The sequence below is a fragment of the Cololabis saira genome, chromosome 9, assembly GCF_033807715.1.
Source record: "Cololabis saira isolate AMF1-May2022 chromosome 9, fColSai1.1, whole genome shotgun sequence".
NCBI classification, from domain to species: Eukaryota; Metazoa; Chordata; class Actinopteri; order Beloniformes; family Belonidae; genus Cololabis; species Cololabis saira.
In genome coordinates, this window is record NC_084595.1 from 29,144,315 (window position 1) to 29,154,794 (window position 10,480).

At 39.0% G+C, this 10,480-nt stretch overlaps 2 protein-coding genes across 2 annotated transcripts; one reads left to right on the top strand and one right to left on the bottom strand.

Moving 5' to 3' along the window:
* The first annotated feature begins 83 nt into the window (after positions 1-83).
* aldh3b2 (aldehyde dehydrogenase 3 family, member B2) lies at positions 84-6,634 on the top strand. The gene is made up of 10 exons (XM_061729116.1): positions 84-259; positions 1,677-1,872; positions 2,009-2,119; positions 2,411-2,531; positions 2,612-2,697; positions 3,532-3,613; positions 3,695-4,084; positions 4,173-4,339; positions 4,435-4,534; positions 4,632-6,634. The coding sequence occupies exons 1-10, from the start codon at positions 204-206 to the stop codon at positions 4,829-4,831; spliced, it is 1,509 nt and encodes a 502-aa protein (XP_061585100.1). The 5' UTR covers positions 84-203; the 3' UTR covers positions 4,832-6,634.
* Positions 5,081-10,430, bottom strand: mmab (metabolism of cobalamin associated B). Its single transcript, XM_061729118.1, has 9 exons — positions 10,275-10,430; positions 9,245-9,300; positions 9,066-9,159; positions 6,055-6,112; positions 5,891-5,963; positions 5,693-5,790; positions 5,551-5,615; positions 5,399-5,458; positions 5,081-5,317 (listed from the first exon to the last, which is right to left on the bottom strand). Exons 1-9 carry the CDS (start codon positions 10,376-10,378, stop codon positions 5,233-5,235), a joined length of 693 nt encoding a protein of 230 aa, XP_061585102.1. The 5' UTR covers positions 10,379-10,430; the 3' UTR covers positions 5,081-5,232.
* Between the last annotated feature and the right edge of the window lie 50 nt (positions 10,431-10,480).

Here is a 10,480-nt window from a genome sequence, read left to right on the forward strand (position 1 = left end):
CGTCGATTTAACGCAGAACCATAATTCAGGCTTGAGGTTCACGACTGCTTGCTGGCAGCCTGATGCCTTTGCTGTTATCCTAAATGCCGCGCATGGCGGATTAGAGGAGCCAGTTTCTGCTGCGGGGTCCGTGTGAGGAGGTGAACCGCGTCTTATTCTGAGGGAATATATGAGCTGCATGAGCCTGAACCTCCGAGACAACCATGATGAGTAGTCCTCCAAGTCCTTCTCCAACCCGATGGTTCAAAGCGCTGCGCAGGTAAAATAAACTATTCATTTCACCCCTCCTTTCTTTTTCTTGTCAGGTTTTTCTTCCTTAACAAGTTGCCACTTTCCATATTAATTTGATTAAACGTGTTTAATCACTTTAAATGGATAAAGAATAGGGGGATATACTACTGCTGGAACACTGGGAGGTTGAGATCAAGGTTAGACAGTATCCTTGTTAGTTTTATGTGCATCACCTGACTGGAGTTATTCCCCCATCCTCCCTGCAAGTGAGGCTTTTTACTGAGCGAGTGCGCAGGCTTACCTTCATAATACTATGTTCACAGAAGCCAACACTAGAGATTGATTTTAATTCATTTATTTTTAAAACTGGAATAAAACATGACAGGGAAAAATGAAAGCTTGCTTTGTCTGTCAGATGAATGGATGGTTAACACGCAGGCAGAGGTGGACAGAGTACTCGACCCCAGTACTTGAGTAAGAGTACAAATACTACTGGTCAAAATTTACTCCGTTACAAGTAAAAGTAGCTCAGTCAAAATATTACTCGAGTAAGAGTAGAAAAGTACTTGCTTTTAAAGGTACTTAAGTATCCAAAAGTAAATGTTTTTAAATTTACTTTAAGTAAAAGTAAGAGTAAGAGTAAGAGTAAATTTCTTATTTTCCACATCAGTAAATTACTATATTTTTTCTAAATTAATTTAAGGATCTTTTAACTATTGTTTCTGAGAATTAACTCTTTGAAACCAGCTGCACTGATGTGCTGCTTTTAGAACCACAATGTTATATAAAACCTGCAGAAACACCAAAAACAAATCAAATGAATGGGATCATAAGAGGACAGCAGATGATGCAGAGTTTATTAACAATCATGAACTGAAACCAAATGAACCTGCACCATCCAACTAAGTCTGGATCCCCCTCAAAGACCACTGCTTTACAAAAAACTACATCTCATCGCAGGCGTAGCCATTGTTGCGGCTCTGTCTTGACTTGTTGCGGCTCTGTCTTGACAAACGCAGGCTACTTTGGCGGTATCGTTTTGAGGAGGCTTGACGTATTTCCGCTTTACGTACATCCCAGTGGAGAGCGTGCACTGTGATAGGTCTCCTCCTTTGACAAAAACAGCTTGTGTCCAATAGGATTTTAGGGAGGAAGAAAAAAGAGCAGACCTGAAAGTAACGAGTACTTTTCAGCCTTCCTAGAAATTTACTCGAGTAAAAGTAAAAATATTTGTCTTGGAAATGTATTCAAGTAAGAGTAATAAGTACCAAAGAAATCTAATACTCAAGTAAAGTACAAATCCTCTGGATATGTACTTAAGTACAGTACTCAAGTAAATTTACTCCGTTACTGTCCACCACTGCACGCAGGTATGGTGATAATGTAAACACTGAAGCAGATCTCTCCACAGAACTGTGGTGCTAACACTAGTCGTACTGTTCCAGGACCAGGCTGGGGGAACCTTGTTTAAAGACATACCCTCTGGAGTGTGTGGATCTACTGAGGAGGGCCAGATTGGCATTTCAGGCTGGACGCACCCTTAAAGAAAGCTTCAGACTGGTCCAGCTGGAGGCTGTGATCCGGATGCTGGAGGAACATGAGTGTGACTTCGTGGATGCTCTTGGAAGGGATCTTCACAAGGTGAGAGTTGATGCTGTCCCCTACAATATTTTGCATTTGCTGCATTGTTGTCATCTTTTAAACTGTTAAAACCAATTAGGCGGTCCAAACGTTTAATTTCTCCCCATACTTGTCTGCACTGTACATGTCCAACCAGCCCCGATTTGAAACAGTTGTGTTTGAACTCATCATGGTCAAGAATGAGGTCCTTCACGCCATCAGCAACCTTAAGAAGTGGATGCAACCACAGTCTGTGGAAAAGAACCTGGTGAGATCGCTGTTTGTAATGCCCCTTCCACAACGTCTTCTTCCCAATAATAATAATATTGGGATTATTTAAAGTTTACATAACTTTTGTAAGGCGAACATTCCAGTCCAGCTTCTACAAAGAAAATGTATTGTGCTTCCAACAAAGCAGATTAGACCTAAGTTGCATTGACCTTTGTAAGAATCCGGTGGGCTGTGTTTTCTGCTCTAAGTCAACCTGTTTCCTACTGGCTTTCACTTGAGTGTTTTGCTTTACTGCTTAGCTAATGTTCAGCTTGTCTGGTTGGTACAGTCCACCACGATGGACGAGTGTGTGGTGGTCAGTGAACCGCTGGGGGTGGTGTTCATCATAGGGAGCTGGTGCAGTCCTGTTCAGATGTGTCTGGTGCCACTGGTCGGGGCCATCGCGGCAGGTGCAGCAGTCATTTTCAAACGTATACACACAGGCTTACTGAGGATTTTCTGACTACTGGTATTGTGTTCATTTGTGTAGGAAACTGCGCACTTATCAGCCCCTCTGATTTCACTGTGCACACAGCAGAGCTACTGCATCGCCTTATTCCTTTCTACTTGGACAATGTGAGTAAGCGAGCAAAGAAAACTGCTCAGAATGCCTTAAGAAGTTATAAAGTGTATCTTGACACCTGTAAGAGTATGGCTGATGATATAACTTGGATACTGGGAGACGTATTGAGTCTTGAATAAAGTAAAAATATTAATATGGAGAAGGAGAAGGACTTTGTTTAACTGAGGAAGTTAAAAAAGCAGCAAAATATACATGTAAACATTCTATTTTACTCCATCTGAATTGTATTCTTTTCAAAATGTTTATCAGATTACCAAAAGTGAATGTATAATCATGTTTTTGCTGTACGTTGCAACTATATTGAACCATGTTTAAAAACATTGGATAACTCTAATTTGTCAAGAATTGAGTGATGGGAAGAAACAGAAATATTGATCTTCTGAACATTTATTGAGATATACTTTTAGAAAGTTTAATAAAATTAGATATTTGTGTTCCAATAAACATTGTGTCAAATAGGACTCGCACCTCGAATGATGGAAGAATAATATAATTGCAGGCTGCAAACAGAACAAACTACCCTCCATATCTGTAGCCTCCACAAGAGTAGTTTACTGACTCAGTTGTATGAATCTACTTCAGCATTTCCCTTTACTCAGTATTTCTTTCTTTTTTTTTTTATGGGAATATTGATTTAGTCATTGTTGTGTGAAAATGGATTTTGAAATGCTGAAATGTTGCATTGCAGGAATATTTTTTCTTATTCAAGACAAGATTAAGAGTCGTTTTGATATTGGTGTTTGTGTGTGATTACTACGTTGTGAGCTGTGAGGATGATTCTCTAGTAAAAATGAATTATCTGATATACAATTCTTATTTTCCTCAAGGAGTGCTTCCATGTGATTCTTGCAGGCATCAGTGACTTGCCTGAGATTGTGGAACTCAAATTTGATCATGTTTTTTATACAGGTAAACAAATACATAATCTTCTTTAAATATTTTTGGAGAATTAATTGCATCATTTGTAATGCATTAAGTATGATTATCTAGGAAACAGAGAGGAAGGAAGTAAGATTGCTGCAGTTGCAGCCCGCATTCTCACGCCCATCACCCTGATTCTGGGAGGCAAGAACCCGTGTTACGTGGACCAGCACTGTGATGTTGCCACCACCGTGCGGCGCATTGCCTGGGCTCGTTTCCACAATGCAGGCCAGAGCTTATTGGCTCCCAGCTACATTTTGTGCCACACAGATGTGAAAGAACGGCTGGTGCAAGCCCTGAAGTGCTGTCTTATGGAGTTCTTTGGTCCTGATCCCCGAGATTCCCGCAGCTTCGGCCGCATGGTTAATCTGGACATTTTCAACCGTACGAGAGATGTGTTGTGGAGATCTGGCAAGGTGGTTGTTGGTGGGCAAGTGACAGAGGCAGAAAAGTATATTGGTAAGAATTATATTGCATAATCCTTCAGACCAAGACCCAGGAATACCTGAAATAAGGCTTTATACTGTGTTTTTCTCTTTATCTGAAGCTCCGACAATTGCGACAGATGTGGCAGACTCAGACCCCATCATGCAGCAGGAGATTTTTGGCCCAGTTCTGCCAATACTGACTGTAAATGATGTGGATGAGGCAATTGCGTTTATAAATAAACAGGATAAGCCCCTTTGTGTGTATGCATATTCAACCAACAGCAAGGTACATGACAATCAATTAAGATGAGGAGATTTAATTGATTCATGTTCCTGGCTTAGCCAACTGCATTTCATGTTTTGACCTTTGTGACAAAACAGGTAATTTCGAGAGTCATGAGTGAAACGTCTAGTGGAAGCTTTTGTGCAAATGACTGCATCCTGCAGAGTATGATGGTGGCTCTACCTTTCAGTGGAGTAGGTAAGTTTGAGACGTCAAGTAAACTGTGCATGCATAGAATGTTGCCAACAAGTGATGTATCGTTGCAACATTAACTCTTACTTATTTATTGGTCCAGGTGCCTGTGGAATGGGCTCCTTCCAAGGCCGCTACAGCTTTGATACCTTCTCTCACAGAAAAGCATGCCTGCTAAGAAGCTCACGTTTTGAGTGTGTCACCTATCTGCGTTTTCCACCTTATGAAGAGAGGAATCTGTCTCTAATGACATGGGCCTGCACTCTGTCCCAGAAGAGTCAGGGCTGGTGCCAGATCCTGTGACTGTGGTGTGGGATTCTGATGACAGGACCTCACTGGACCGGCCAGTCATGGTCACTGGTCAGGAAATGGCCTGATATGGAGGGGCACATGGTAACTTATGTGAGACACTACGTCAGATGATATCCAAAGTTTTCTTTAACCTCAGTGTGGAATCAACTAGTGACGATTAGTTTAAATGTCTATGAAAAACAACCTTGTTTGATGAGAAACAGTTTAAAATCAAATAAACAGATACAAATATTTTAGATGCACTGCTTTTATCTTTGATTTGACATTGCCCACGGCATTAAAAAGGATAAACATACAAGTGATATGTATTTACAACATGGCTGGATAGTCTTTCAACATTATCCAAGAAAGAAACAAATTAAGCTTTTGTCTTAATCCTCGTAAGCATGTGATCATTCAGATCTGGTGTAGATTGTTTCCTCTTTGTCTTCTTTCATGGCTGCATATCTGGCAACTGTGAACAGGTAGTCGCTCAACCTGAGTGAAAATAGACGATGTTCTTCAGAAGTGTTGTTTTAAAAACAAACTGTTATTGTGTGTATCATGCACAAGACTGACCTGTTGAGGAACCTGGCCACATCTGGATCTGCTTCCCCTGAGCGTACAATTGGAGCAACACTGTAACAAGAAGTCCGAACTGTTTAGAATAAAGTAACAATGAAACAGGACACACAAATTATATAAAATACAGAGAAGATGCAGAAACTGACCTGCGCTCTGCTCTCCGACATACGGTCCGAGCTAAGTGCAGGGATGCACTACTCTTCCCACCAGACTGGAATAAAAAAAAAAAGAAATATGAAATCTTAAGCTCTTATGACAACATGTATATAGAAGAACAAACGATCTTACCGGTAAAATGAAGTTGGTCAGTGGTGGGAGTTCCCCCGTGAAGTTATCAATCCACGTTTCCAGGTCTGCAATTGGCTGACTAGTAAATTTTGTTCTCTCTTGTGAAAACAGAAAAGAAAAAAAACCCAAAAGTCTTTTAGCACAAGAGATGTAAATAAAAATAATTATTATTGATGTAGAACTGGTGCATTTTCATACTCATATGACTTTCTCTTGCAGAGGATCGAGGAGTAGCAACATTTGAGCCTATGTCTTGTAGAACACACTGTATCTGCAATATACAAAAGAGGCACGTCTTATCACCTGCAAATGTTCATTGCCAAAGCTAGAGAGGGCTAGCAAATGCAACATGCAAATCAAACCTTGTCCAGCTGATATGTGAATGTGTGGCCTTTGTCAAGGCAAAACTCTCTGGCCAATCTGTAACAAAAGTCACTTTCAGTCACAAAGTCTTACAATCAGAGGATGCAAATTATACAGGATTATTAAACAATGCCTTCTAGTCTTCTCCCAACAGTTTTATTAAATGCACTCTATCAAAGTAATTTATAATCCCAACAGCTCAGCTGAACGATACACTACCTTCTTTGATAAATTCAGCTGTCATGGCACAAAAGTTACCCAACTCACACTTGAAGGCCATTTTTATTTAGGGATTTTTATTTGTTTAGCCTGTGCAGCACTTTGGTCAGCTGAGGTTGTTTTAAATGTGCTTTAGAAAATACATTCGAATGAATCCACGATTTTGCTCATTGGTAAGGGCCTTTGTATCCTTCCTGTAAATGCCAAAGATTTCGCTCCGGTTACTTATGCATTTTCTTTTAAATAAATCTTAAATTAAATAAAATAAACTGCCCCTTTGTGATAATTGTAGGTTTAAAAAAAATGTATGCAGAGTGTATACATTTAAAATTTCAAACTCATTATTGAGTTTAGATTATCACACTATCACACTCAGCTGGTCGCCACTCATCAACTTTCAACACACCTGATTTGTCATTTTTTATTTATTTTGAATCTCCATTTCTGTTTTGCCTGAGAATCAATCGCCCTGTTTTTATTTTTTTTCGAGAACCAAACAAATATTCTCACACACACACACACACACACACACACACACACACACACTCTCTCACACACCCCTGTATTGTAACAATAGAAATGTTTTGCGCATTCGTATTGTTACCTGTTTTGCATTAAATAAAAAATAAATCTAACTCAGAAATAGATCTATGTCCTGCTTTTGCCTTTTTTCATTAGTTTGCAAAAACAATTGTTTATATGCCTGACTTCACAGCATTTATATGCCATATATCTGAAAAAAGAAGCTGTAAGCTTCTTCTGCAGAATTCCTGTATGTCACAACCTCCCACATCTGAGATTGAAAAGTAAGCCAGAGGCTGTTCATTTATTTTTTTTCCCCCATTGCATTTTATACATATTCCACAACTTACCTGCATCTTTTACTGAAAGCCTTGAAGCCAAGACTTGCTGGAATAGTCTATTGCACTTTAACGTTGCTTTTAAGCTTATAGTTGAGTGCAATATGTGAGGGACTCTATTTATTCTCTCATTTTAATTGAAAAAACAGAACAAAACCAAAAGTGGAGGGTTTTACACATACATTGAAAAAAGATTCAATTTTTTATAGAACTTTCTTTTTGAGCTGCCGAAAGAGAAATGCAACATCTCCAACTTGAGACAGGACATTATGTCCTGTACCCCCAGGCTCAGCATGGGCGGGGCTGCATCCCTCCATTTTAGCTGAATAGCACGTCTTACCAGCAGCAATGCAAAATAGTTGACATAGTTGTCAAATGTGGAAATGCCAAATAGAGCTACACTGGGGTTAGGGGCAAAATCGCTGTCCAATATTTTAGATAAAGTATTGAAAACATTATTCCAGAATATCTGTATCTTGAGGCACAGACAATATATGTGTAAAAAGATACCATTGTCGGTCTTGCATTCATCACAGATTGGACTTAAACTAGGGTAAAAACTATACAGCTTGGTCTTGGACATGTGAAAATTTAAATTGAAGCAGACCATGTGTTGCACAGAGTAAGGTTTTGTGTATTGCCCGTAATATAGAGTCCCACAGGTCATCAGACAGGGGTCCCAGGTCCTGCTCCCAGGCCGATCTAAACCTATGCAGGACTGGGCGTGACAGTGTTGATATGTTCTTGTATAATTTAGACATTGCACATTTAGATACTGGGTCAAAGGAAAAGAAAGGTATCCATAGGGTTGGTATATGGTTTTGAAGGAAAGCTAGGTAGCGAATGTATTGTCTAGCGTGTTATTATAAAAAAAAAAAAAAGTTTTTTTTTTTTTGGCAAGTTGTATTTCAAAAAGATGGTTGAAGGAGGCAAAACAGTCACCAGTTCAATACCATTCCTATGCCAGGTCTTAAAGGATGGGTCAAAGCACAAAGGAATGAAAAGGTTGGGAATAGGCTCAGGAGGGAAAGGCGCCTTAGGTCGAAGTATTTACGAAACTGGGTCCATATTTTAACGGTGTTACACACCACCTGATCATCTAGATGTTTTGAGGAAGGGCCATCAAGGGATGAGCCCAAGAGCACCTTGAGAGAGACATCTTTGCATTAATTGAGCTCCAGGAGGGTTCAATTGCACCATTAGGGAGATGAGGGTGGTCCAGAATGCCATACAGCGAATGTTAGCAGCCCAATAGCAGTGGCCGAATTCAGGGAGCCCCATACCTCAATCTTTTTTGAGTCTTTGAAGCAAGGTTTTGTTAAGTCTAGGCCTCTTACGCTGCCAAATATATGAAGAAACAATTGAACTGAGTGACAAAAAGAATGAGTTGGGAATAAATATCGGGATGCATTGAAATAGATATATGAATTTTGGTTGGATATTCATGTTTATGGAGTTTATTTGTCCACAAAGTGATAGCTTGAGGGGGGGACCTCTGTTTAAGCAAAGTTTTTCTTCTTCTCTCATTTCAATAGTTTTTCTGCCTGACAGACGTATAGCATTTTAAAAACTACCTTTGCATGTGAATTATGACTTTTTATGATAAACGTTTCGGGAAAGCAAATGTTTTGGCTTTGCCCTTTTTATGGGTAGCCTCAGCAAATTATTGTGCTCTGCATGTTGATTTTGCACAAATTTTTATATTGGATGCTCCTCCTGGCACATCACTCAACATTCATCTGTGCTTGGGACACAAACTGAGTGGCTGGAGCTATCTGGTATTTAGTGTCATGCCCAGGGGCACTCTGGCATTTCTTGGGGCTGGAGATCTATCAGCCAACCTTTGGTTAAAAAAAGAACTGACACTACCGTCCATGCCAAGGCCATTATTATGCCTTATAAATGTGATGCTGGAGTGATAAAGAACTTACCCTATTGCTGATGACAGCTCATCTGTATTTCCTAAGGCTTCAAAAATGTGATCTTCCTTTGGCCTCCTTTCACCAGTGAATGTGCTGGAGAACCCTGAACAGCAATAATCGACTTGTGTTAATATAATTAGTTGTAGGACATCTGTAACAAAGTTTTCAGAATTGATCTGACAAATCACCTTTATCTCCAGTTTTGGTGTAGATTTTGGGTGCCTTGTTTCCTCCGGTGGCATAACTGTTGAGGAAATAACATGTGCAATAAGAACAAATACAAAGGGCAGATGTATATCTGTTTTAGGAGTAAAACTGTGGAACTCATTAGATAACGACCTTAAACTAGTTAATTCAATAAAAGCATACAATATATTATTCAAAGCAAAGGTAATGGACACATATATAGAAACCCAATAAGCAAACAAAGAAGAATGCACAACTTACATTGGTTTTGTCGGTTTCCTTAGCATTTTTTCACTTTCTGTTTTCAGAGCTATCATTATTATTGCTATTATTATTATTATTATTATTATTATTATTATTATTATTATTATTATTATTATTATTATTATTATTATTATTTTGTGTAGACTTATGATACTTCATTTGTTCTTTTTGTATATTCTATTCAGTTGGTGGGCAAGATAAGCTTTATGCTTCAAGCCCAGACCTTTTCGGTCAAATAATCACAATGTTGACCAGGGAAAAACCTGTGTTATCTTGTTTGTTGATTTTTGTTTGTGATTGACCGAAATAAATATTAACTATATAACTAACAATATCTGTCTACCTCATAAACATCCTACCTGCTTTGTTTGCACTGTTTTTCTTTCTTTCCCGTACTGCACTACTTTTTATTTTTCATTCCAATGTATATACTGTTTATATTTTGTAATTATATTTTAGTTTTATAGTTTTTTTTTTTTTTTTTTACCCTTTCCCTGCGTGTGTGTTGAGTGTACTGCTGCTACACAAAGCGAATTTCCCGAATTTCACAAAGGGAGAAATAAAGGACAATCTAAACTAATCTAAAACATAGGAAGATAGGAAAAAAAAAACAGTCAAAAACACATTCAAGAACAGAAAAATGAAATATATTATTGGTTTCATTGGATTATTTGTAGCGTGTCACTGTTTAGCGCTTCGAAGCTGCAATGCAAGTCAGTTTTGCAACAGTTTTCAGATGACATAACACTGAGACAAACCCTAACATACCTTCTGCCTGAACACAACAGCTCCAGTGCTCGATGCTTGCTTGCGACTCTTGGTGTCTGTAAAACACATCGGATGAGCGCAGTTTTAACGATAAACGAAGTCATATTGAGCTAAATGTTGGCAGCCAAAGGTGAATTTTGCTTAGTGAGGTAATTTGTCCCCTGCAGTATCCGTAGGTTGTAGGCGTTTCCTTTTCTATCGCGTGA